General features: G+C 42.4%; 3 protein-coding genes across 3 annotated transcripts; 2 read left to right on the top strand and 1 right to left on the bottom strand.

Moving 5' to 3' along the window:
* The first annotated feature begins 210 nt into the window (after window positions 1–210).
* On the top strand, window positions 211–3,440 carry klhl42 (kelch-like family, member 42). Its single transcript, XM_027026974.2, has 3 exons — window positions 211–1,433; window positions 1,529–1,722; window positions 2,117–3,440. Exons 1-3 carry the CDS (start codon window positions 667–669, stop codon window positions 2,572–2,574), a joined length of 1,419 nt encoding a protein of 472 aa, XP_026882775.2. The 5' UTR covers window positions 211–666; the 3' UTR covers window positions 2,575–3,440.
* On the bottom strand, window positions 3,297–23,298 carry LOC118242829. The gene is made up of 3 exons (XM_035535625.1): window positions 22,771–23,298; window positions 17,151–17,316; window positions 3,297–4,389 (listed from the first exon to the last, which is right to left on the bottom strand). Exons 2-3 carry the CDS (start codon window positions 17,221–17,223, stop codon window positions 3,719–3,721), a joined length of 744 nt encoding a protein of 247 aa, XP_035391518.1. The 5' UTR covers window positions 17,224–17,316; window positions 22,771–23,298; the 3' UTR covers window positions 3,297–3,718.
* On the top strand, window positions 6,503–27,899 carry nrip2 (nuclear receptor interacting protein 2). Its single transcript, XM_027026978.2, has 6 exons — window positions 6,503–7,192; window positions 20,833–21,174; window positions 24,912–24,994; window positions 25,273–25,370; window positions 25,912–25,964; window positions 27,250–27,899. Exons 1-6 carry the CDS (start codon window positions 7,037–7,039, stop codon window positions 27,367–27,369), a joined length of 852 nt encoding a protein of 283 aa, XP_026882779.2. The 5' UTR covers window positions 6,503–7,036; the 3' UTR covers window positions 27,370–27,899.
* The last annotated feature ends 60 nt before the right edge of the window (window positions 27,900–27,959 follow it).

The raw sequence follows: 27,959 nt of genomic DNA, 5'->3' as shown, positions 1-27,959 counted from the left end.
CTAGTTCGCATTTAAAGTGAGAGTCTGTTGAAGGTTTATTGGTGGGGTACGCAATTTATTCATTTAATAATTTTATGTTTTTAATGCAAAAAGAAAAAAAACACATAAAAGTTAAAATAAACCAACAAATAAATAAAAGGTCTGCGCAAAAAAAAAGGTGATGAGGTGTGACGTGAGCACTGACACACCAAAACAGGAAATAAGGTGGATTCTGCTCAGTGGGTTGAGAATGAAAAATGTAGCCAGATAGCAATGTTTTTAAAGTTATCTTAGGTCTGATCAAATGGATGGTTCTTACAACCAATGGGGCAGACAAAACACAAACTACATGACTTGTTATATGGAGATAATTAAAATAGAATAATTTGCTAGCAAGCTATATTAAACTATATGTATATATTATATAGCTAACATGTTCAAAGTTTTTGTTAACATATTTTGCAAATGCCATGCTTATTTATTCTGTTTCTGACTTAATGTTTGCCTGCTTGAGTTCATTTTCAAAGCGGAGTCGGCTCTGAATCGATGGGCTAAACATTTCCATATATAGGCTTCGGAACAGCAGACCAATGGAAATGTTAACGGCAACATAATCCATAGCTACATCGGCCTCCAGTAAATACGTTTCATGCCAAAACCTAAACTACCGCGGTACCAAAGGCAACCATGTCATCGCCTGAACAAATTATTGAGATTGTTATGGATGACAAAACATATAACGTGAGTAAGACCAAATTAATTGAGAAAAGCGATTACTTCCGCGCCTTATACAGCTCTGGGATGCGGGAGTCGGGAGAAGCTTCTGTTCAGCTGCAGGGTCTAAGTGTCTCAGGCCTGGAGCTGGTCCTTGAGTTCATCAACACTTCCAAAGTTCAGGTTGTTAACGAAACACTGGAGGACCTGATCGAAACAGCATCCTTTTTACAAGTGACATCCATTTTAAAACTTCTCCTTTCCGAAATCCGACTAGATAATTGTGTCGAGCTCTTCAAGCTCTCTGAAATCTATGGAACGCATGATCTGCGGACCGCTTGCCTCAAGTTTATGGCTTGCTACTACCACCCGATGCTGCGCAGGCCAGAGTTTCAGGTGTTGCCAGCTCCGTTGCGAGAGCAGGTCAGAGAAATGCGCATGAGAGGCACGGCCACTTTGGTGGCAATAGGAGACTTCATGGGTACCTGTCTGGACCTAGCCGAACAGGACGAACCGTGGTCCATGTTGCGATACGGGGAACTAGAGCGGCGCTGGAAGCCACTGGCCAACAACCTGCCCCCGGACATGGTCAATGTCAGAGGATATGGCTCTGCAGTGCTGGATAACTACCTTTTCATCGTCGGCGGGTACAGAATGACGAGTCAAGAAATTTCTGCCGGACATTGCTACAATCCCTGCAGAAATGAATGGAATCATATATCGTCTTTGAACCAGAAAAGGTATTTATATCAGCGTATACACAGAGGGCAGGCCTAACTGCAGTGTCCTTTAAGTGTTACTCTGTCTGACCCCTACATGCTGTGTTTGTGCCCAGGGCTAACTTTAAGCTGGTGGCAGTGAGTGGGAAGCTGTTTGCTGTGGGGGGGCATTGTTTAGGTACAGTGGAGTGCTACAGTCCTGAGCAGGATGGATGGACCTGCGTTTCGTCCATGCCTGACCCTCTGGCTGAGTTCTCAGCCTGCGAATGCCAAGGCATGATCTATGTCATGGGAGGCTACACAGCCAGAGGTGCGTGCACAGACTTATATGCATGCACACACTCAAACCCATTCAAATGTACATGTACACGTGTGCTCGTACACACACACTGCACGCGCATACACACACACTCAGGAGATAGTGTTGTGATGATACAGAGAAAGTAGATGACAGTGTAATAAACTGAATATTGTAGCTATTTTTCTTTGCACATCATAGTCAATCAGAGTCTTTTGCAGTTCAATTTTCAGTTCAAAGTAAAAGACACAGAATGAAAATGTAAAACAGACTAAAAAAAGAAAATTCACAAAAGCACAAGCTGTGCTTGTTAAAGAAGAAATGCACTTTGTGCTTTTAGTGCATTTTCCTCTACTGGGAGTTGCATGTAGGTGTGGAGAACGAAAACTGTCATTCCCTCTAGCAGACAGGAACACTAACGTCCTGCGCTACTGCCCCACCTCCGACACGTGGTCCGTGTTCCACACGTGCTCGGCCCACGTGCGCAAGCAGCAGATGCTGTCGGTGGAGGACACCATCTACCTGGTGGGCGGCTACACGCACGAGCTCGAGTGTGCGACGGACGGGCAGCGGCGGGCCAGTCACGCAGAGGACATGCTGACCGTGCAGTCCTACAACGTGCGCACAGGCGAGTGGCTGCAGCTCAAGGAGAACACGTCCAAGTCGGGCCTGAACCTCACGTGCGCGCTCCACAACGACGGCATCTACATCATGAGCCGCGACGTGGGTCTGCCCACCAGCCTCGAGCACCGCGTCTTCCTCAAGTACAACATCTTCAGCGACGCCTGGGAGGCGTTCCGCCGCTTCCCCGCCCTGGGCCAGAACATGCTGCTCTGCTCACTCTACCTGCCTGATGTCCTGTGAGCCCATCCTGAAGGGCCTGTTGCTTCGGAGAACGCCCGTCAGATGTGGTCTCATTCTGGGGGGTCAGGAGGTAGACGGGTGAAAGGTCACCCGCAAACATCAAAGGCCAAAGGCTCAATCGTTTACTTTAGTGACCAATTAACAATACACTATACCTCAGTTAGCGTCACTATAACAGCATGTCGTTGAGGTACACTTGCATCTAAGAGCAGGGCTTGTGTCGTGTGGAAATACTATGGGAGCAAGTGCATTGTTGAAACTTGCACAAACAATACTAATGCCAATGCATGTCTTTACTTCTGTATTACCAGTACAGAATATATAAATGTACTACTGATGCACAAGATGTTTGGCAGCAAAAGGCTTTGGTTTTACATGGCCGTAATCATGACAGAACACCAAGTGTGTGATCAGAAAGCATTAATAGTCTTATCTATTGCTTAAGCATATCATTAAACTTATATAATAAACTCTTTATTGTCTGCAATTTTAGCACCACTGGTTGTCAAAAGACAGTCAAGGGTTTTGCAGGCATGAAACTCAAATACAGCCATGCTTGACCAAGACAGCTGTGATATTACTGTAAGTGAGACTGGACAGGGGACCTGAGTAGCAGAAGAAGAGAAGAAGGGATTAAAATTAGAATGAAAAAGATGACTGTCCTGAATGTCTGTGGTTTTTGTTGTTTTGTTTTGTTTTGTTTTTTAAACTTGGTTTTATGAGCCTATGTGACAGATTGAATATTCCCCTGGATGCCTTTCAAATGCAACTTTTTAAGTTCACTAAAATATTCAGGGGAAGCATATAAGTAGCCTCTTTATTTGTCTGTTTTAGTTTAATTTCAATAAAAACAAGCTGTTACACTGTCTATATCTTTTAAGACACCGTTCTTCAGGCAATCAAACGTAAGCATATTTTAAAAAATGTATTTACACAGATTCACTGACTAGATAAAAGCAGATTATAATGTGAAGGCAGATTACTGAAGGAAAAATACACAAAGTCCACTGTAAGCCTCTTTACTGTAAAGGTCAACAGATTTTGGGTGGATGTTACAGAGGATAGGAAAAATAAATTATGAAGTAAACTTTAAGGTTTAGTGAAATTCTAAAAAAAACTAAGTGGAAAAGTAACAATAATCTTTTTATTCATCTTGGCTGGGAATTGGATAAACTCTGCCCCTTTTCCTTATGATGGTCTCAACATCCTGGTCTCTGGTCCATTCCTCCTGCCGGCAATCAGAGTTGAGGTCATTTCCTGTCTGGCTGTCCTCACATAGAAAGTCCATGTAGACAGAAAAAACTGGCTGACCATAAGCAGTGTAATCAGAGACACTGCAGCAGCCTACAACGTCCACGTCATCCCCTGCACAGTAGATAGGGCAAAATGACCTAATGTAGTCATGATCTTTGTAGGCTACTGTGGTCCACTCATCAGATTTCAGCCAATCCTCATTGTAGCTGCTGTCGTTCTCATGCTGAACCAGCAGGGGGAGCTGTACAGGGGGCGTCTGCACTTTAACAGCAGTTTTGGTCGATGATATCCGGTGGGCCGATGGTGTACTGGGCCGCGCACGTGGGGTGGAGGTTAGCCGGGCTCCGGTTATAAGAGGGGCGCTGCTGTCCCATGGAAGGTTCACCACCTCTAAGCAGCTTGGGTAAAGAAAAGTGTGTGCATGGGGCTTCCCGGTGGCACGGTGGTTTAGTTCAGGGATGCTCAGGGCCAAACTCTCTAGATGGCTCTCAGAGAGCCGTTCGTCTCCTGTGTCGGTCACTCGCACCGTAGCAATGTGCGTCTCATAATGCAGATGCTCATCTACAACCGAGGGGAAAGCAAGATGGAGATCAGGAGAGAAACATTCTGCCACTAGTGTATCTTTATGCAACTTTATATCAATGAAAGAGAAAATGGATACTGTGCAATTAGAGCAACAAAGTATTACACACAGTCAGTTCTTGTACACGCTATACATTTATAGAACTAGTGCAATGGCTTAAAGTTTAGTTCCTAAAGCTTTCTCAAAAGTTATCACATAGCATATATTTTAATAACTGCTTCTTCTTTTTTTCGTTCAAAGTTCTGATACTGACCTGATGTTAGAGTTGGAGGCTCTGACACAGAGCAGTAAGTAAGCTTCAGTAAATATCTCTCTAAAAACGGGAAAGTCTGATTTATGTTTTAGCTCAGTGAAAAAGCACTTAGCTTCATTTGAACAGATACAAACTGACCTGGGTTTGTTTTGTGTGTACCCAAGGTGACAAGATCTGCACAAATTCTAAATGCAACATTTCTATATTATGACATGTGTGTTATTCTATCTACTAGAACCGTCTGTTATTCTGTCTGCTCACAGTGCCACAACTGGACTACTGTGTGTTCTATGTGCTAGAGTCGTCGGTTCTAGTGGGAGTCGATCAGAGCACACGTGCTTGCATTAGCGACCAAACATTTCTTTATAGGAACCCTCTGCAGATGTACTGCTAGTGATTACAGCCCGTACAAAATGTGTTTGTTATTTTCTGTCTTTTGGATCTTTTTAAAATTAGTATTTCCAGAATTCCATAGTTTTTGTCTGTTTTAGGGAAATTTGTCTTTTGTGATCTTAAAGTTAATTTTAGCTATTCCAGGACATTCATTCTAAATTATGGGAATATTTTAATTATGAATTTAGCCCACCATCAAGTGACATTAGGAGGTCGCAATGCCTCAGGGTTTACTATCTCATTTCACAGTTATATCGCACTTTCAGAGAACAGGTTTAGTTAGGCAGCATACCGGGGTCTAGTCTAGAAAGCAATACTTATAATACCAACTCTGTCTTGAAAAACATTTTACAAGAAACAACATGATATATAGATTACACATGAATGACCTGAAATGATACCTTATTATTGTTTGTTATGCCTGGTTATAATAATTGTGTTAGTGCATATTTGAATGTGTTATTAAGATTAATTCTAGCTGCAGGGTTTATTTGCTGTTTATACTTAGGTTTTACTCCACTAGCAGGATGGAGGCTGAGTTGAAATGAGATGCATTTATAATTTACAGCTTGTCACATATAAAACGTTATAAAAACATGCTCGTCTGACTAAAGTTGTGTCCTGACTAAAGTAACCTGTTTATCTACTCATGTTGTTAGTGCGTGATGTGGCCACTTGGAGGCACTACGTCTTACCATATCGAGTGCATAGCTCATTGTTCTGTGAAAACTAATAGCAATAATCAATAAATCGGTAAATTATATTAATGTCAATTTAATGGAAGAACGTGCAACATTTAATTTCCTGTCAACTACTGTAGATGGGCTTTGAATTCTGCACATTGTAAAATTACATTTCTGAGAATGCATCAAATCCAGTTCCCGAACTTCTCTGCTAAACGTGCAGAACTGAAGTTACCCCAACAACGGCCCCAGCACGGCCAGTCAGGGTGGCTTTTAAAACCTTGGCCTTGGCTGTGCATCCTGCACTGTTGTATAAGCAGCAAACAGACACTGAGGTGTGAAGAAGCGCTACAATCCTGTGGGCCGTGCATGGAATGAACTCATGAAGAGATGCGTTATTATGTCGATTTGTCTCTGTTTCAGTGCTCCTCTGCACACTTTTATAGACCAGGATGAATGTTATTAGGGGTTTTTTATGCTGCTGCGAGTGTGTGTGTGTGTTATTGAAAAGAGGACCTGTATAGAAGGGCATGCATTTCTCATGAGTGTTCAGCTATTCAGAACAAATGAATGCAATGTACAGAGAGGTCACTTTGAGAAGGCAGGAGTGCCATGAAAGAGGAACAGAGAGACATGGTAAAACAAAGGGTACGGTATTGGTGAGAGTGCGTGAAAGAGTGAGAATGTGAGGAGGGCGGTGGAGAGAAACAGAGCAAGTGGGGAGGGAGAGAGCGAGAGAGAGAGAGAGAGAGAGAGAGAAGGAGGGAGGGAGCAGAATACACAGCTTGCTTCTGCACCGCTACAAGCACAGCTTGCATTTCTGAGAAGCAGAGAGCGGAGAGCAGCTAGAAGCTCAGCCTCCTAGCCCGAGACCAGCTTGGCTGAACGACATCAGCATGACCTCTAGACCGACTCCGGCACGCGACTGAGCGCCGTCGGCCCGCCGCAGGAGTTTGTCCTCCACCTCCTCCAAGGGGACCTCCTATGAACCAGCGCTTGAGCAACCCACCTGAAGCCCACCTACGGCTAGGATCTGTTTCCTCCTTTTTGCCCTCTCTCCAAGGACACAGGCTCCCACTCCCCTTCGCGCCCCGGCACTGCACCCCGCGCCTGCACGCCTGAATGACAGCGTCAAGCGAGCCTCGCTGAGCTCCGGGGGACGCACCACCTACAGCTCCGCCCCTCCCCTCTTCCTCCAGTGAAGGGAAGCTGCACCGGCCCTCTCCGGCGCCGGTCCCTCCCCCCGAAGCCGACCCCGTGTTCTGGGGCGATCGTGTCTTGGGCCGGGAGCGAACCATGAGCGAGCCCAGGAAGAGCGAGACAGACCTGAGAGACAAAGCCATCATGCACCAGCAGCGGCGACTGAAGCAGGCCACGCAGTTCACCCACAAGGACTCGGCTGACCTGCTGCCCCTGGACGGTCTCAAGCGGTTGGGGACCTCCAAAGACTTGGTGAGTGGCTACAGAGTTTGTTGTTCCGGAACCCAGAGCAGGGTAGGATGGGTGAGAGGTAATGAGGATACAAATTAAAAAAAAAAAAAAGGAGGCTGTAGATTAAAAAAAAAAAACAAACTGAGTTGAGATGGTGAGTGGGGTAGGGTGGGCTCACTTGTTTGGGAGAACTGCCAGAGGAGATACGATGAAAGCTGGAAGGCTTTTGAGAGCATTGATAGCTCAGTGTGTGCAGCTTACATGAGTGGACTTCTAGTGTCAGGGATTATTAGTCACATGACAGGTGAAATGACCGGATGTCATGCCTGTGGTCCGTCACACCGTCACTGTGCTACAGTACGTCACAATCACACACAAAATTGGCCTAAACATCTCAGTGACGAGCTGAGGAACGTTCCATGCGGGAATCATTCTCTCCGGAGTATTTTGTTAGACATCTTTCTCTGTGTTGTGCTGCCTATCTCTTTCTCTCACACTCTCTCTCTTCTGTTCTCTCTCAGTACTGGGCCTTCCTGTTGCATTTCCCTAATAATTAACCTGCTGTCATCTTCTGCCACTGTTTTGATTAGATGGCAAACACCCTGCGATGCAGTCCAAGAAACCTCTAGAATGTCTCTCTCTCTCTCTCTCTCTCTCTCTCTCTCTCTCTGTCTCTCTCTCTCTGTGTGTGTGTGTGTGTGTGTGTGTGTGTGTGTGTGTGTGTTTGGTAGAATGAGCTCTCAGAGTATGGGGTGTGTGAGTGTGAGCATCATGTGTGTGTGAGATTATAGTGTGTATTTATATCAGTCCCTCTGCACTGCAGGCTAGAGCCAAAAGCTTGTTTCCAAAGCTTCCAACACGCTATCAACACATCTAACACATAGAAGCTTATATCATGCTTAATCCTTAATGTTATGATAACTGAACTACTACTTAAATCATTAAAAGTGCACAATTCCACTAGACAGTACATTTCAAAAGACCTCACTGGTAGTTTCACTTAAAACAAACCAACATCGGTTCTGAATCCCAGCGGAGGCAGAACAGGCTGTAGTAATTATTTTGCAACAGAACAACAGCCTTGAAAACAAAGTACCAGATATTATCTTCTCCATTATCTTCTCCTCTCTCTCTCTCTCTCTCTCTCTCTCTCTCTCTCTCTCTCTCTCTCTCTCTCTCTCTCTCTCTCTCTCTCTCTCTCTCTCTCTCTCTCTCAGTGTGTGTGTGTGTGTGTGGTGTCATAACCAATTACTCCCAAACTCAAACACTATGCATTGGCAGTACAAGCAAACATCCATATCACAGGCAGTTGAGGGGGTGGGGGTTGTGTACAGACACTCTGACAGACTCAGCCGATTCTAGTTCTGGGATTTCCAATTTCGTTGCTCTGATTTTTCACCTGCCATTTAAGCCTCTGACAAACGAGTATGTGTGTGGCACGGTGCGCAGTTAGACATCGTGCAGTTACACGGCATGAGGTTAGACACTTCCGTGCACTCCATGGCAGTTCAGAGTAGCTGTGGTGGGCTTTCAGCGGGCTTCACCTTCACCTTCACCCATCTTGTTAAGGCCTGATGTCACGTGAGGGAGCTCCGCTTATGTAAGTGGCAGATTTATTTTTACTGTTCTATATCCCCGGGCCACCCCACTGCTGCTCTCTCTCTCTCTCTCTCTCTCTCTCTCTCTCTCACCCCCCCCCCCCCCCCCGTAACACCTCAGAGCAGTTAGCCTGTAAGGGGTGAATTCAACCTAGCGCAAAGTAGTGAAGTGAGTACAGGAGAGAAATGATAGTATCTGTGTGTTTGGGGGGGGGGGGGGGGGAGGTGTCACATGATCTATTAGAACGTGTTCTACTGTTCTAAACGTGTCTCCCGGTCACGTGTCATACTGTAATAGCTGGTATCTACTGGACTTGTGCACTGTCCCTGAGTTCAAGAGAACTGCAGGGATATCCACAGATGCACAGAGCCAAACGCACGGCTCCTCAGACCAACCATGGTCCAGTGAACTAGGGCAGATTATTGCCTAAACACACATTTCTCACCCATGGCACCAGACCACTGGAACCTTTCCCCTACAGGTACTGAGAACAGCTCTTAATGTTGCTTTTCATTTCGCTTGTCCAGAACGCAAGGCTAGCTAACGGTAGGGCTAAATTAGGGCTACCTGATGAGCTGCGCGGAGCTTTTTCTCAACCCCCACCCCTCCCAGTGAAAAAACTACCTGAGTGTGGAAAACAAACAGCAGTGCTAGAGATAGAGACAATACATTCAAAATGATTGTTTTTGCTATAAAGTAAAACCTTTGGAATTAAAGGTAAAATTGAGGTGAAGTGGCAGAATGTCACATTTTCGCCATGGCCATGTTATACTGTTTTGGAATCATAGCCGTTTTTATGTCTTGATCATCCAATATAGGTGAGCATAAGTATAGAGTCAATCGACTATGATGCTAATGGGTTAGATGCAGTTGTATTGATTGAAAGATGCGAGAGAGAGAGAGAGAGAGAGAGAGAGAGAGAGAGAGAGAGAGAGAGGAGAGAAAGGGAGACAAGGAAGGGAAGCAGATGTACTGGGTCTCATGGTCCTGAACGAGAGAAGAGCCTGTTGCAGACTGATAATTAGATAATTAGAGAGAGAGAGAGAGAGAGAGAGAAATGAACAGCCCATAGGCTGATTTCAGCTAGTCATTATAAAACAGAGGTCCAGTGGACAGTTCATATCAGGTCCTACATTAACAGCAAAAGGCGTGCAAGAGGGCACATGTACCACCCCCTGTACCTTTAGTTTAGCATTTTAGAACATATTGGCTAATAACATTATAGAGGTAACTGAACCTGATCCCAGATCAGCCCTGTGTGGAGACAGGCCTTGGTCCATCGCTCTCTAATGATCGAGTTGTGCATGGCTATAACTCCATGTTCTTGTATAGGCCAAATCTGCTGGCTGCGATTACAATGTGTAGCCATGTTGATGGATAGGTAAAGAGATTTTTTTTTTCACTCAAAGCAGACAGGCCAGTTACAGTGCCCTCGGTTCTACTGTCAACACGTTTCCTATTCACAGCGAAATGCAAAAGAGAGAAGACGCATTGCTGAATAATTCATCAGACACTTATCTGATGAATGGCCAGCACACGTTAGAAAAAAACAGTGAAAGAAATCCAGATTTGCCACTGTGAGGAGCAGAGTGATACATTTACATGAATTTACAGATGATTTATGAATTCATAGAAATGGTACATTCCTACATGTGTAGGCCAGACATTCTCTTATATATATCAAATCACTTTTACTTTCAAGATCCTAGGTGAAAATCTGGAGTGAAAATCCTAGGTGCTTAGCAACTTACATAAGTACAGTATGCAGGCCTCATATGGCAATGGGAGACTGTCCACGTGAGTTATAAGTGTGTTGTATGAGATTGTCCACGTGAGTTATAAGTGTGTTGTATGAGATTGTCCACGTGAGTTATAAGTGTGTTGTATGAGATTGTCCATGTGAGTCGTAAGTGTGTTGTATGAGATTGTCCATGTGAGTTATAAGTGAATTTTATGAGACTGTCCATGTGAGTTATAAGTGTGTTGTATGAGACTGTCCATGTGAGTTGTAAGTGTGTTGTGTGAGATTGTCCATGTGAGTTATAAGTGAATTTTATGAGACTGTCCATGTGAGTTATAAGTGTGTTGTATGAGACTGTCCATGTGAGTCGTGTGTTGTATGAGATTGTCCACGTGAGTCGTAAGTGTGTTGTATGAGATTGTCCACATGAGTTATAAGTGTGTTGTATGAGATTGTCCATGTGAGTTATAAGTGAATTTTATGAGACTGTCCACGTGAGTTATAAATGTGTTGTGTGAGATTGTCCATGTGAGTTATAAGTGAATTTTATGAGACTGTCCATGTGAGTCGTAAGTGTGTTGTATGAGATTGTCCACGTGAGTTATAAGTGTGTTGTATGAGATTGTCCACGTGAGTTATAAGTGTGTTGTATGAGATTGTCCACGTGAGTTATAAGTGTGTTGTATGAGATTGTCCACGTGAGTTATAAGTGTGTTGTATGAGATTGTCCATGTGAGTCGTAAGTGTGTTGTATGAGATTGTCCATGTGAGTTATAAGTGAATTTTATGAGACTGTCCATGTGAGTTATAAGTGTGTTGTATGAGACTGTCCATGTGAGTTGTAAGTGTGTTGTGTGAGATTGTCCATGTGAGTTATAAGTGAATTTTATGAGACTGTCCATGTGAGTTATAAGTGTGTTGTATGAGACTGTCCATGTGAGTCGTGTGTTGTATGAGATTGTCCACGTGAGTCGTAAGTGTGTTGTATGAGATTGTCCACGTGAGTTATAAGTGTGTTGTATGAGATTGTCCATGTGAGTTATAAGTGAATTTTATGAGACTGTCCACGTGAGTTATAAGTGTGTTGTGTGAGATTGTCCATGTGAGTTATAAGTGAATTTTATGAGACTGTCCATGTGAGTCGTAAGTGTGTTGTATGAGATTGTCCACGTGAGTTATAAGTGTGTTGTATGAGATTGTCCACGTGAGTTATAAGTGTGTTGTATGAGATTGTCCATGTGAGTTATAAGTGTGTTGTATGAGATTGTCCACGTGAGTTATAAGTGTGTTGTATGAGATTGTCCACGTGAGTTATAAGTGTTTTATGAGACTGCCCACATGAGTTATAAGTGTGTTGTATGAGATTGTTCACGTGAGATATAAGTGTGTTGTTTGAGACTGTCCACGTGAGTTATAAGTGTGTTGTATGAGACTGTCCACGCGAGTTATAAGTGTGTTTTATGAGACTGTCCATGTGAGTTATAAGTGTGTTGTATTAAACTGTTCACATAAGTTGTAAGTGTTTTGTATGAGATTGTCCACGTGAGCTATAAGTGTGTTGTTTGAGACTGTCCATATGAGTTGTGTGTTGTATGAGATTGTCCACGTGAGTTATATGTGTGTTGTGTGAGATTGTCCATGTGAGTTATAAGTGAATTTTATGAGACTGTCCATGTGAGTCGTAAGTGTGTTGTATGAGATTGTCCACGTGAGTTATAAGTGTGTTGTATGAGATTGTCCACGTGAGTTATAAGTGTGTTGTATGAGATTGTTCACGTGAGTTATAAGTGTGTTTTATGAGACTGTCCATGTAAGTTATAAGTGTGTTGTATTAAACTGTTCACATAAGTTGTAAGTGTTTTGTATGAGATTGTCCACGTGAGCTATAAGTGTGTTGTTTGAGACTGTCCATATGAGTTATGTGTGTTGTATGAGATTGTCCATGTGAGTTATAAGTGTGTTGTATGAGATTGTCCATATGAGTTATTTGTGTTGTATGAGATTGTCCACGTGAGTTATAAGTGTGTTGTATGAGACTGTCCATGTGAGTTATAAGTGTTGTGTGAGATTGTCCATGTGAGTTATAAGTGAATTTTATGAGACTGTCCATGTGAGTTATAAGTGTGTTGTGTGAGACTGTCCACGTGAGGTATAAGTGTGTTGTATGAGATTGTCCATATGAGTTATGTGTGTTGTGTGAGATTGTCCACGTGAGTTCTAAGTGTGTTGTGTGAGACTGTCCATGTGAGTTATAAGTGTGTTGTGTGAGACTGTTCATGTGAGTTATAAGTGTGTTGTGTGAGACTGTCCACATGAGTTATGTGTGTTGTGTGAGACTGTCCATGTGAGTTATAAGTGCGTTGTATGAGACTGTCCACGTGAGTTATAAGTGTGTTGTATGAGACTGTCCACGTGAGTTATAAGTGTGTTGTATGATATTGTCCATGTGAGTTATAAGTGTGTTGTGTGAGAACTGTCCATGTGAGTTATAAGTGTGTTGTATGAGACTGTCCACGTGAGTTATAAGTGTGTTGTGTGAGACTGTCCATGTGAGTTATAAGTGTGTTGTATGGGACTGTCCACGTGAGTTATATTATAAGCAGCAGCTTGAACAGATCGCAGTCCGGGCACTGGAGCCTTGTGTTGTCCTCTTTGACCTCCAGAGGCAGGGGTTCACCCTAAACGTTCTCAGGTTACTGTTGAGCTTCTTCACCACATGTCCAGTATGTTCAGTCCATCTGAGGGCCTCCTAAAATCCACTATTAGTAGCTTGTTTTTCGGATCTGAATTTGGAAGTTAAAACTGTTCAGATCCAAAACATGAGGCTTTGTTTCGAGCTTTGAGGAGACTACAGTGTAGAATGCACAGCTGTAATCCACAGACAGTAATCTTGTGTATATTAAAGCTACCAGTACATCACTGACATGATATTATTGATTGCACCGAATGTAATCTACATTTAGATAGCTCATATTTAAAGTCTCCAGCCTCCAGAGGATGTGCTATCTGTATTTTCCTTACAATTGCTTTAAATACCCATACTACAAAAAAACCCTCTAATGAAGCAAACTTAACTCTCAAAGAATAAAATTAATTGTGCTGATTTTACTTGAGTATATCAGAATTGGCAAAGAGAGAGACACCGAGAGAGAGATTGACAGAGAGAGCAAAATAACGATTTCATCCCTGCTGTTAGAATCCATCTGTTCTCTTTTTCTGCAGCCAGGCCTAACCAACTGAGAGGGGAGCTGTGGTTAATTAGGTTTCCATACTGCAATGGAAACTGAAAACTCTTTGTCTCAGGGATATCATTTGCCTCATTATTTCCCCCCACTGCTCGCTGCCTCACTCACAGGCAGGTGGAACGTGTAAGTGTTTTATTTTGCAGACAAATTAACTGAAGTTCCTTGAGAGATTGGCTGAAGAGGGAGGCGGAGAGGAAACAATCAGAGCTTCCAACCAATTAAATCGTCCTATTCTTACATATTAACCTTTTACTAACTCACTCTTGTTGGGTTTTAATTATCTCTCTGTGTTTATCCACAATTGCTCAAACACACACACACAGACACACACACACACACACACACACAAAGCTCCACTGCTTATTAAAACTGAAATGCCCATTCTAGTTTTCATCGTAGTTGATTAACTTGATGTGATCTGAGAGAGCCGGCCAACTGATAAATGCAAACAAAATCGAACCTTTCCAGTATCTACAGCAGGATATAAGAGGAGTAACACTAATTGTCTTCCAAACCAACAGTCCGTGTACAAAGCTCACGCCTACACTATGTTCAACAGTATGTGAAAGGGCATTAAATATTTACATGGTGCATATGACGGGTGTGAACCTCCCCACAGACAGAAATAGATCTCCACATACCGCCTCTGTGTGATTTCCTGCTTGCCACATGCCCCCCCACCCGTCTTATATGTATGGTTCTTTAATTACAGACACTCTCCAGCCATTCATCGGGCTCTGCTCTGTGCCACTGTACTCCATATTACACGTGCACACGCAGAATGGTTGTAAACGAGACAGCCCTGGCCGTAGAGGAGGGACACTGCCGGGCGGCTGCACTCAGGAGCTCAGGCTGAAGTCAGCACTGGTGGGACTTGAACTGTTTCCCCTATATTTACAGTGGTGTAATTTCACCAGATTGTCACACAAGTCCTGAAAGTGGATATAGAGAACCAAATCAAACAAATGAGGCAAAAGTATTAAATTAGATTAGATTGGATTAGATTAGATTAGATTAGATTAGATTTATCCAATATTACATATCCATAAGTGGCAAAAGTATGTGAACCTTTAGGATTAGCAAATCATTTGAAGAGGAAATTTGCATTAAGTGTTAACAGTCAATGGGATAACAATCAGGTATGAGTTTTATTTAAGAAGAAGGCCATTGGAACAATGTTTTGTGGATGGATAAGACTCATTTAGTTTAAACTAGAAATATTGTTTGGAGAAAGGAAAACACTGCATTCCAGCATAAAAACCTCATCCCTTTTGCAAAACATGGTGGTGGCAGTATCATGGTTTGGGACCATTGTGCTGCATCTGATCCAGGATGGCCTGCCATTCATCGATGGAACAATGAATTCCCAATTATACCAGAAAATTCCAAAAGAAAATGTCAGGCCATCTGTGAGCTGAATATCAAGAGAATGTGGTTCATGCAGTAAGACAATGACCCTAATCGTTGAAGTAGAATAAAAGTTTTGGAATGGCCAAGTCAAAGTCCTAACCTAAATCCAATAGAAATGTTGTGGAAGTAGTTGAGGCAAGCAGTTCATGGGAGGAAATCCACTAACATAACCGAGTTGAAGCTACTTTGTATGAAGCAATGGGCTAAAGGATGACGTGCAGGACTAATCAACAATTAGCCGAAATGTTTAGTTGCTGTCACGGAACGCTCGCCTCTCCTGAGTCACGTGGTTGGGCCCGCCACGTACAGTGGGAGGGCTGTTTGTTTATAACCACACCTGCACACAGCTGCACCTCGTCTGTCTAAATGTATATAAACCTGCGGCAAAGACTGCAAGGTGTTGGTTATTGTCGACATAACGTGTGGATGTAACACCGTACATGTTTAATGTTAATCGTTTTTTGTTTGTATTAAGCGTGAGTGATTCTTGTGAATGTTCGTCCCAGTCAGTGGAGTCTGTGCGTCCTGCCTCTCGCCCTGCGGTACTCGGGCCACTGCACGTTACAGTTGCAGTTATGGCTGCACAAGGGTGTCACAGCAGATACTGAAAGCAAAGGTTCACATACCCGTGCTACTCATAGATATGTAATATTGGATCATTTTCCTCAATAGATAAATAAATCTAATATTTTTGGCTCATTTGTTTGATTTGGTCCTCTTTATCTGCTTTTAGAACTTGTGTGACAATCTGATGAAGGCTTTGGTCAAATTTATGCAGAAAAATAGACATTTCTAAACTTCACAAACTTTCAAGCACCACTGTACAGTATTAATATTTAGCTCATACCGGTAGCACCAAGACACTTTAGTAAGCCAAGGCTCAGGGTGACATGAGATATGTGCAGAACAAATATCAGCCAATGCAAAAGTCATGCTTATGCTGTGTGTGTATGTGTGTGTGTGTGTGTATGTGTAAGACATCCAAGGGTTCACAGCCATGGCAGAGCATAAGATTAAAGTATCACTTTGATTGGGCTAAATATCAGGAGACTGGACCATCCCTCTCCTGCTCTGTTCGTATTCAAAGAAGACTTAATTGGCAGGGGCCTCCTCCACTGCCCAGGCATTTCATATGAGTCTCCAGGAGCAGAGAGAAGCATGACTGTTCGTCGTGGGTGAAGCACACCCAGTGGCATGGCAATGAGTGTTCCCATGACAATGAGTGTTCCCTGTCTCCATCCACCCTCCCGCCACCTCAGGGTGTGCCGTCTCTGACACAGAAAGACCAGGAGCACTGCATCAGAACACAGGAGGAATTATTATGTCATTTTGCTACAGCCTACAGGAAACAAATGAGACTAAGGGCCAAACCTGATGCTCTAATCTAATGCACTAATAGCTGCTAAATTAATGCACTAAAACCTGATCATTTAATGCACCAATACCTCATAATCTAATGCCCTAATCCTTGATAATTTAATGCACCAATACCTCATAATCTAATGAATTAATGCCTGCTAAACTAATTCACTAATACCTCATAATCTAATGCATTAATGCCTGCTAAACTAATGCACTAATACCTGCTAAACTAATGCACTGATACCTGATAATCTAATGCACTAATACCTGTTAAACTAATGCACTGATACCTGATAAACTAATGCACTAATACCTGATAAACAAATACTCTAATACATGATAATCCAATGCACTAATACCCAGTAAAGTATTGTGCTAATAATATACAGTTTGGGCTGGATCATGGTCTTTCTAAATGCTAACCATACCACAAAGTTGATTTCAAAAAAGTGATATTTCAAATACTGCAGGCCAAATTTTAAGGTGATTATTTTAGGCTCTGAAATCAGATAGATAGACTAGCTAACATTTCCACTGCAGGTATCACCCAGTATTTATTTGGATGGCGCTGACTGTGGATTACACAGTGATTACACAGTGAAAAATGCTGGGCTGTACTTACCCAAACACTGGTGGGTGGAACCTAGTGGGTCACTTTGGGGTTGTTTTTTTTGGGGGGTTGTTTTTTTTCCCATGAGGCTCCTGGGTAGTTTCTGTACCTTAGTAGCATTCGATTGGAGATCGAGATAAAATCACAAGTCTCCTTCTCTTCCACAGTACCTATCCAGCTGCAGGGTACAATATGAGAGGCCAAACTAAGACATTCCTCAATGATACAATCTTTACTATAGGCCTAACTTATTTGTAGCATTTTTATGAATGACTTTTTATGGTTTACCATTTAAGGTATCGCATTTTACAAAATTATGGGATTTTTGTAATAATACAACCTCTCCTCTTGTATTTATTATTTAATGTGATCTTAAGCATATTTTGAGGTACCTACATGTCTAAATTATAATGCTAACCTTTAACAGAAAAAAGATCGTGCCAACCCACTGATGCAGTATAATTTGCCCTCTATTCAGTATTAGGTCACATCTGGGTTTAGTGGTTAGCCCAGCCTTGAATGGTGCAGCATCCTATAATCCAGTGCGGTTGAAACCTACCAAAAACCATCTTGTTTAGAACCCAGCATTTTCTACAAGCTGACTGTGTATCTCTCAGTACCTGATATCAGTGCACTGGCATCAATGGACTCACAAGCAACAAACGACAGATGATACTGAACATGTTGTGAATATGATATAGAAAACATGACCCATGAGGATGTCACTAATGTCTGAATCAGCTTATTTGCAGATAGTATTTTTAGAGAGACCACCAGACTGAATGCTGTGGTACCTTTGAGGGGTCATTTCATTGCTACAGAAGGCAAGTGAGGTCTTACGCCACATTTCTTTGACTTGCCAGATTTGGAGCAGGTCTCTCATTTTTCAGTGCAAGGGAGGGCATCTAATATTGGTTGATTTTCTAAAATTGCTTTTACTTGCAAATGAATCTGTGTGAATCGGGACACTACGGGAGTGAGCTGAGTGTAGTGTAGTACTCGCATTTAGTGAGGAAGAGGTGGTGCTGTATAAATTTAACATTTATTGTATTTTTTCTGTTTAATAATATAAATTGCCACACAAATTGCCATATGTAACAAGGGCACACTGTATACACCACTGCAAAGAATCACCATCAACATGACAGCAGGAAACTGGGTTAGATGTTGTTGAATGTCTAGATTAGGCTTTGTGGAACACTCCAGACATTGATTATGCATACGAAACCAGAAATGTCAGCACACGGTTTCACTTTGAACATGTGCCATGATGTCAGTACTGTTAATAAGGTAGTCGATTATAGCAGTAAACATCACATTGGTGATATGCAGCCTTCTACCTAAGGCACCTATGTCTCTAATGTGTCTATTGAGAAACCTGAAGTAAAGTGCCGCCTTTATAAACACCATTGCAAAAAAAAACTGTGGTCTTAAGTCAAGCAGGTCTTGAAACGTCTAGTTCCAGCTAGACACAGCTGCTCCCTTCACTTATCTTTCAAATAAAACTCATCTGTGAAAGAGCGTTCTCAGTGGTTTGTGGCACATATATTTTGGCAACATAGAAAAGAGTTCTTAAATCTTAAACGTGCCCATGAAAAAGATAAAGATATGAACGACAGCATTTCGCCAATGTAGCGCGTTGAGATTTGGTTTAAAGATTCCAGACAGAACGTTTCAAATGGCTACAAGCCAACTATGGTGCTGATTCAAACACAGCTGCAGAAGTTGGGATCATTACTGGGCTGTGCTCCCATACAGTTACTGCTATGGCTTCTCCCAGTCAACTGCAATTAAATAAGACTGGTCAGCCCAAATTATGCAGTGGTTAGATTTTCCAGTGAAAAAATAAATAAATAAATAAATAAATAGATAATTTTATATATATATATATATATATATATATATATATATATATATATATATATATATATATGTGTGTGTGTGTGTATATATATATATATATATATATATATATATACATATATATATATATATACGTATATATATATATATATATATATATATACGTATATATATATATATATATATATATATATATATATATATATATATATGTGTGTGTGTGTGTGTGTGTGTGTGTGTGTGTGTGTGTGTGTGTGTATACGGTTGTATTTGAAGCCACAGTATATATGTATTAAAGTCTTATACCTGCATGCAGGTTTGAAGTTTTTTTGTTGTTGTTGTTGCTGTTGTTACAGCAGTCAGAGCTGAAAAGAAAAGAGATAATATGACATTTATCTGTCTGCACTGCGCGCTGGTCAGTGGGTGCGCGGATCGTAACGCAGACGAACAGATGGAGCAGCAGCGATTCGGGAATGAGTCGGACCGTGCAGCCGGGACTCTTTAGTTCTTTACTATGCTGCCTGGGTTTCGGAGCCCCGCTGGGTCAGCCATAAGGCCTACCACAGCCACACGAACTAGCGTTACAATGCCGACGGCGGAGTTAAACACTCCCAAGCTGAGCAGGCCATTAGTGGAAAACGTGTCAATCATGCTCTGAAACACAACATTTCTTGTGTGGTGTGTCAGTCAGAGCCTAGTAACTGTCGTCTCAAGGAATTAGCCTCTCATGAACGCTCCCTGAATGTCACAGTGACTAATAGTAACCGCTTCACAAAGCTATGCGACACGTATAACGCAACAAAGTCCCAGGAGTTAATTATGTCTTTCGGAAAATTTTTGAGGGCGCGTTTCCACACTAAAGGTAGCAGAGCAGTGCTGTTTCAGTTACGGTAATTACGGTTCTCCCTGGAGCACAGGTGTCTTTTTATTTGGACGATATCAATGTCTTGGTGCTGGTCACATTTTAACCTCTTCAAAACCATGTGCTCCTTCCTGCAAACAAACGTCTGTTAATTGAAAATAACCGTGGCAATGTCAACGTTATTTTAATTTATGAAATGACTGACACAGAGGTTAGCTTGTCTGGTCTTTAAGTCTTATCAGTTTGTCAAGCGCATTCCTATTTCATGTCCACTTCTTTTCTCAATACTTTCCATTAAGATCCAAATAATCTGCCATTTGCAAGTAATAGAGAAATTATGTTTTTTGTGGTGAAGTGGTTGGTTAGTGCCTGGGTTATGTTTAGGAGTGAAAGTGTTGTATTTAATATATATCACAGTGGTTCCCTACCCAGTTCTTGGTGAACCCCAGGTGCTTCACTATCCTGGTTCCCAACACGCCTGAATCAGGAACACTGAATATCTGGCACATACAGTTGTAGATACCATTGAGTACACTAAGGACATTTCCTCAGTAGTTTATTATCTATTGGTTATTACTTATTATAATAATATAAGGTGTTATTAGGTGACAATCCCCATAAATGACAGTATACTTTACTATTCCATGTAACTTTATATAATCTTTTCAAATAAATTCATTAACTAGGCTGTGTAAATAAACAAGTAATTTTTATTTTCTACTGCCATGAGCAGCTATACATCAAGCATCTATACAACTATTTTAAAAATCTGTAAGCAAAGGTCTGTCAGGACTGGGTTGGGTCCAGTCTGCTGTGGAACATGTCCAACAGACAAAGAGATGTCGTTTCAGTTGAGATATTTCATTATTTCAGCTCAACTAGAGATGCTTAATCACCGTGGCACTAGTAACAGTTCATCTCTCTCCGACATCACCTCCTGTCCCTGTCTTTCCTGCTTTCTTTTCGCAGCAACCACACAGCATCGTCCAGCGGCGCCTCCTGGAGGGCAACATCCCCCGGCTGCGCCGGGAGGCGCCGGACGCACCGGCCCACGTGCGCTCGCCCCTCGTGGACAGCAAGGATTTGGGTGAGACGGAGGAGAAAAGTGAGAGTACAGTGGACGACTCGGCGGAGGAGAGGGAGTCCCCCGAGGAGAGCGAGAGGAGCCTGAGATCGGAGGAGGAGGAGGAGGAGGAGGAGGATGAGGAAGAGGAGGAGGAAGAGCTCAAACAGAAGCAAGGAGAGCAGACGGAGAGAGAGGGGGAGCACCAGAGAGCATCCGCTCTCTCAGCTCTGATGGTGCAGTGTAAGGTATGCGGAATGTGTAGGCCTCTCAGCCATATGCCACTCAGTTGAGCTCATAAAGGCTCATAATGGCTCTTTTTCACCTTCGTCTGAAATTTTATCTGTGCCTCACAGATGGAGTTGATAATAAGATGTGCTGGTGAAACAAGCCTTCTCAAGCCCCCAGAACTTATGACTCATGCCTTTCCATTTACTGCCGCACACACACACGGGCCGTCGTAACGAGGTTTGAATGGTACGCATCACTGAGACGGCCAAATCTGCTTACACCTACAGAAGCTTCGCCGAGCGTATCCGCGGCCAGTTAACAACAAAGCCGGTCAACCCGAGTGTGCGACTTTTAACATAATCAGATGCGGTCCAAATGGCAAATCCATTTATATATTAAAATATATTTCTATATTAAAGCCTGCCCACAAACAGCCTTCTCCCACAGTAGAGGTTGGCTAATCAAGAGACTTCTAAAAATGATAACTTCCTTGGTGCTGCTTCATTCATGGCATTCGGAGGTTAAGAGAAAACCGTCTATAATGGATCTGCGTGTCAATTCGAATACACTGAATAAACTGTCTACGAATTCACAGGATGTGTATGGAGCAGGGCTGCTCCTCTCCTCAGCCTCCAGCGAAGGGTTTAATAGCATAGAGCACCACACACACACTTCCAAACTAATGGAATTAGACCTGTGATGTCACTGCAATGTTAGGGAATCTAGTCTGGATCATGGAGAACATGGGTGGTTGACTGCATCTAGAATACACATATGGACTGTCTGAGGTTGCCCCCAACGAGAAAGAGATAATGCTCATTTGCATTTAAATTGGGACTTGGTTGTGTGATGATGTTGATGCTGAAGAGGTTTTAACAAAGTGATCCACAGTAGTGCAGCATTATTTCTTCGCCTGCTATAGTGTTTGTGTAATCTTTTCTAAACAGCAGAATCATGAATGGTGGTGCTATAATATATAAAGGTGCCATTGAGAGGCGACAGTCTTGTCTACAGAATCTTGTCACACACACACAGAACCTGTAGTGAATACTCACACACAGAAAAACAAGAAGCTCATCTACAGAACCTATAGTGAACACACACACACACACACACACACACACACACACACACACATACGGAACCCATCATGGACTCTCTCACACATGGAAAAATCATTGTGCAATGGTTCAGAGTGAGGCTCAACATTGAGACTTCCTCTCAGATCTGCTACTCGTGCATCAGGTTGTGGTGTTGCTCTACAGGGTGGTGCTCTCTAACTAATCTATGGCTGTGTTTAAAACGTAGCCTCTCACCTAGAGCTCACCTCAAATTCAGAGATAAGTGACAGTTTGTTTAGATGCTTTTCAAAAAGAATGAAGTAAGGAAGTAAACATGAAAACTGTAACCTTTGGTTTTAAAATGATTGACGAGTATAAGTAAAACCTTAGTGGAAAAAATATGGGGAGGTTTAGGAAACATCTGGGGTCTGCACAAATGAAAGACAAAGATCATGGCACTGAAACCTATGAGGTTGGAACAGTCAGTGGGGTATATTTCACAACACTTAAGAATGAGTGTCCGTAAATGATGGAGACTTGAAACAATCTTACCCCGAAGCGTGGAAAGCACCCTTGCTGTGGTAGGAAGCTTGCAACAAAGCTGCGTTTGTAGAGACGAAGGCTGCTCACTTTAAGGTACAGGAAACTTATGGTGGGGTGCTTACAGACCCTTCAATACTAACGAAAAGAGAGGAAGTGAATAAATCACTCAGACGCAAAGCCGGTAGTTCAGTTTGCGACGATTTATGGATCACTATACGCTTGCTTCAATTGTGTTGCCCTAATTTAGTCTGTGAATATATTGCACTTGTTTGCCTAATACAAATAAGGACAGCCCAAATTAGTCAAACCATCATTTACCAAAACCATCTGAGTGATCCTTTATGCTTATATGAATCTCTCATAGTAATGGCAGGGTGTTTAAAAAAACTGAGCTGTAAATATCATGGGTGCCATTTTCTTTTTTATTTCTAACTGGGTTTTTTTCTACCTCAGTTTTACATACTGGGGTAGACACAGTAGAGTCAAGAATCAGAACAGTGAAGGTTCCCAAGGTTCCTTCTGCTCTACCCATCCTCATCCTCTACCTTCCCACCTAGGGTGCCATTCTCGAGTTGTTTATATATATCTTATCTATAACAATCTTAAAATAATTAAAAACATGTCAGAGTTATGCGTTGTGACACTTTTCAAAATACACAGTGTAGGCGTCTCATGACTCCTGCATGGTGACCATGTCAAAGGTCCCTTCTACTGCCTGTTCAGAGCATACTGCTGACAGGTCATGAACGGACAGGGAACCACTGGATGAACAATTAGGTAAAGGATAGGGCACATCTTGCTGAGTCTACATATGCCTCACCAGTCTGTCATATATTCACAACAAACAGAGAAAAGTAGAGAATCATCAGACAGGACATGTGGTCAGGGTTAAATTCTGATGGGCCTGGCGGAACATAAGATCAAAGGGTAAGACTAAAAATAAACACACTGAAATGAAAGATTAAAGGTGGTTAAAAGCCGCCTCTGCTGTAATGGGGCTATTATGACTGGGCAAAATTAGGTAAAAGTTTATCCAGCACTGGACAACAAATCCAACAAACTCTGAATAAAATCTTAGTCATGTGATTTCCACATCAATGGCAGTGTACAAATCTCCATTCTTTAGTGTGACTTCCAATTCAATATGACACATTTACAGTTAAATGCTTGGCAAGCCTGGATGATGGATGAAGTGACTCTGTAGAGACACTCTGATTTGTATTTTAGAGTAAAGTTTTTTTGTTTTTTTAAAAAATAATAAATCACTTCATTAAATGACAGAGAGCTGAATCTACTTTAAATATATTTCATATACACTCACTGCCCAATTTATTTCAAAAGCATTTATTTATTACCATAACATCATGTGGGTGTAAAGTTGGACACTACAACCCATCTGTTATACAATATGTGTTAGCCATCTTTCAAATTTTAATTAAACGTTCAGGTTCTGACCCCTGAACCCATGCCGGCTGGATGTTTTTGGCTGATGGCACCCTCTCAACTCAGTCCTGCTGTGTCTGACACCCGTATGCCACTGCAGTGCACGGTACCATGCCACTAGCATGTCAGTGTAGTGCTGGCTGGAGCATATAAAGTGGGTGAAGCATGAACCTTGCTCCACATCTCCTTCATATATCGCTTTTAAGATTGTTACAGAAAGAGAAAGCGAGAATTCATGTCCATTAAAAGCAAGCCTGCAAACACCTACAGGCCACTTAAAAAAAAAATCATTTTGTGCCATGAAGGCTTTGGATGTTTTGAGTGTTAGGACCTCTGATGAGTAATTAACATTATATTTCGTGTTCGCCCAATTTTTCAGCAGGCTGGCAATTGGTATCAGTATCGATATCAATATTTTGATCTCTTATACATTACTAGAGTATTTCCAAAGTGTAAGTGCTGTGATCCACATTTGTAGCACCGATGGTTCTGAAGGCAATTTTGCACCACACAATGTGTGTTCCAGTGCTTTCAGTCTGTGGGATGGAACACTACTTTAACACATGATCAATAGCTACCAGTGTCAGGTGCGAAGGGTGCACCTAGACAGCCTCTGAGTGTTCACCCACTACCTCCTCTGGCTGTGTGTGCGCGAGTGTGCTCGGTGAGCTAGTACTAGGTGATCAGTGGGCCTGTTTCCGTTGCAGTGCGGTGATGCTGAGGTGAAAGTGTCTGTCAATACAGGCAGCCAGCACAATCAAATCTCCACTACATGCTGCAGAAGGCTGGGGTGAGTCAGATCTACACACACTCCCACACTCTTGGGGGAAAGGCTGTAATTAAATAAGCCACAACTCTAGACTAACTTGAACCTAAAGCCACCGAGTTAAAAAGAAAGACATCCTTTAGAGGAGGATGTGGAATTGTCTTTGTGTGAGGACAGTGTCCATGAAATAAAGCATAGACACACAGTAGAGTATCACAGTAGAGTCACAGTGATAGAGTTATTGCATGAAAAAAAGATTTCATTCCTGTCATGTGCTCCGTGTGTGTGTTTGTGTGTCGCAGACTCAAAGCCAGTCTAAAGAGTAAGGCTCTCTGTGAAGTGTCACCTATACTCCTCCAGTTTGGCAAACAGAGAGTGGAGTGTGCTGCTCAGGTTGTAGGTAAGGTTTTAGTTTTAAACATCAGTACCAGATTGTTTTGTTTGTTTGTTTTTTTAAAAAGATGATTTCCATGCCTGTCTTGTTTAACAGGTTAGCAGATCAACAGAAATTTGCATGTGAATCAGCATTGAGAAAAGACTACAAAAGTCTTTTGAGAATTAGACTACAAAAGATTAATAAGCAATGCATTTTGATGTGATTGGCTAAGACATGTGCATGTGCGTCTATGCCATTATACCTCCGTGAACGTCCTTTAAGAGGAGAAGCCTGTTATTACATAAGCTTCAGAGAGTGTGGTCATGCACTGCTTCTGACATTTTCTTTTACCGGCCACGAGGCGGTCAAAAAAAAAAGGCATGAGCCATGAGCAATTACCCCCAAACACGGGGGCGGGGGGGTTACATGAAAACCCATGACATATCAATGTGCTAAAGGCCCCACTCATGAAGCCACATGGGGCCCAGTTAGCGAGGCAGAGGACGAGTGCGTGTGCCTGTAGGGGTAGAATGTTCCCTCATTCTTTTTCATTCTTCTTTCACAGAAGACGAGGCGTCCGAGCTGTGTCTGGGCCTGCAGACACTCCTGGAACTTAAAGTAAGACTCTCGGTGTCTCGGTGTCTGGTCATGGTTGGTGTTCGGTAGGTCAGACTCCCGCCAGCAGCCTGGGCCAGTGCGCGCTCTATCTTAAAAGCGGTTAGTTTCAAAGCTTTGTTACTTTGAAGGCAGGATATAATCAACAGGCAGCATCTAGAGTGCAGGGCTGCTGGTTAATGGAAAATTGGCTTCCACATCATCATCAAACTGCGATCTGATGAGAAACATCAGCAGTACGGCTCTAAAATCTGATATGGTCGTCTAAGATCTGGGCCAACAGAAACAGAAGGATAGCACAATTTGGTCGAGTTCCCACCGGAGGCAAACTTTAATCCTGACATTTTCTCAGGGAGGCTCAGCAAACACGGGTGAAAAGAATGAGCGTGGAGGGCTTTTAACTCGTTAGATTCCGATCCCGTCGCTATGAACGCAATAGCCAGCTTCACACCAACTAGACACGCTCTGACATCCACTTCAGGAAATCAGCATCACCTCACATTTGTTCTGAGATGGTAAAAAGCTGCAATTTCTCCTCCGTTATGTGCCTGCATCTAAATGGTTCACTTGGGAATTTCAAACCATTTCCAGCATGGAATTAAGCGTTCAAAGCAGGCCAAAAATAGACACGTCCTTAAAAAAGTCCGGGGGGGAGGAAATCTGGTATTAGAACTGTCACTTATCTCTGAGGAGATAATTCTGCGCCTGGTAGAAAAGAGACTCCAATGTTAGAAGACTGAAGAGCTCTTGTGGGAGGAATATGGTGGTCCGTGAACTGAATCGAAGTGCTAAAAACTGTGGGAATCATTGAAACTCGCTCTCGTACACACAGTCATATCAGCCCGCGTCAGGTCTTCCGTAGCTTATCGGTAGAGCCTGTGCTAACAACACCAGAGCCATGGGATCAGTTCCCATAGAGCACACATGTCTTAACACTGCTAATCAAGAAAGGCACTCTGGTTCTGCCAAGTGTAGTAACTGATATATAGTCTCACCACACAACCAGAAGGTTTAGTCCATTAAGCATGGAAATGAGTAGGGAAATATTGACTATTTCAAATACAATGATTCAATACAAAACAGTTGAAGATATTATTCGTGGTTTACCAGTCATTTACAAAAGACTCATCCAATATTAAAGAGTCCCCATTCTCCCTGGAGAATATCATCTTCAGATAATATAAACTTGAAGTACTGAGGCTATTTGGAAATCTATTCCAATCTAGTAACACATGAATATGTTTCTTTATTTTTTTTTTTAGAAGCCACTGTTGTTTATTTTCCACAGTGCTGCGTTGACCTGAACACGAGAGTGCTCCGGCTTCACGGCAGTGGTGAGGAGCTGCCCTTTTTGGAGACACCTGCCTGCAGTCAGTGCCATCGCCATGACAACAACAAAAACCTGTGATCTTTGACCTCACCCTCTAAATCCACTGACGTGGACAAGGGGAGGAAGTGTTTGTGGGAGGGTCTGTCTGGAAGTGTGTTTGGACCACTGCCATCACTATGTGTCCTCACAGCCAGGAGACCAGAGACAGGCAACTCCCTATACCTGGTTATTCTATTCTTCTTTCTCTCTCTCCTTCTCTGTCCATCCAGTGGCGTTGTTTTCTGTGCATTTATGGAATCATGCAAATCATTTTTATCCTACTTTTTGAACAGGTGTTCATTTTTATGGAATACATTTATTTTTCAATCAAAATTTTAAATAAAAAAAAAAAAAAACCTGATCTGGAGATAAAATAAATAATTTGGTGATTGTTGCACAGTTAAATGCTGTTATGATTCAGAAATTAAGGCTTCTGTAAAGGGCAAATTGTACATCCCGTAGTCTGTGTATCTCAAACGTATCAGAACGTTTCAAGTTTTTTTTTTAATCATCAAAGTTCAAAGTTCAAAGAGGTTTTATTGTCATTTCAGCTATATACAAACGAGACAATGTTCCTCCAGGACCATGGCGCAACACAAAACAACAGTGCAACAGACAACATGCTACAC

This window comes from Electrophorus electricus, chromosome 2, assembly GCF_013358815.1.
Source record: "Electrophorus electricus isolate fEleEle1 chromosome 2, fEleEle1.pri, whole genome shotgun sequence".
NCBI classification, from domain to species: domain Eukaryota; kingdom Metazoa; phylum Chordata; class Actinopteri; order Gymnotiformes; family Gymnotidae; genus Electrophorus; species Electrophorus electricus.
This window is presented reverse-complemented; position numbering and strand designations above follow the sequence as displayed.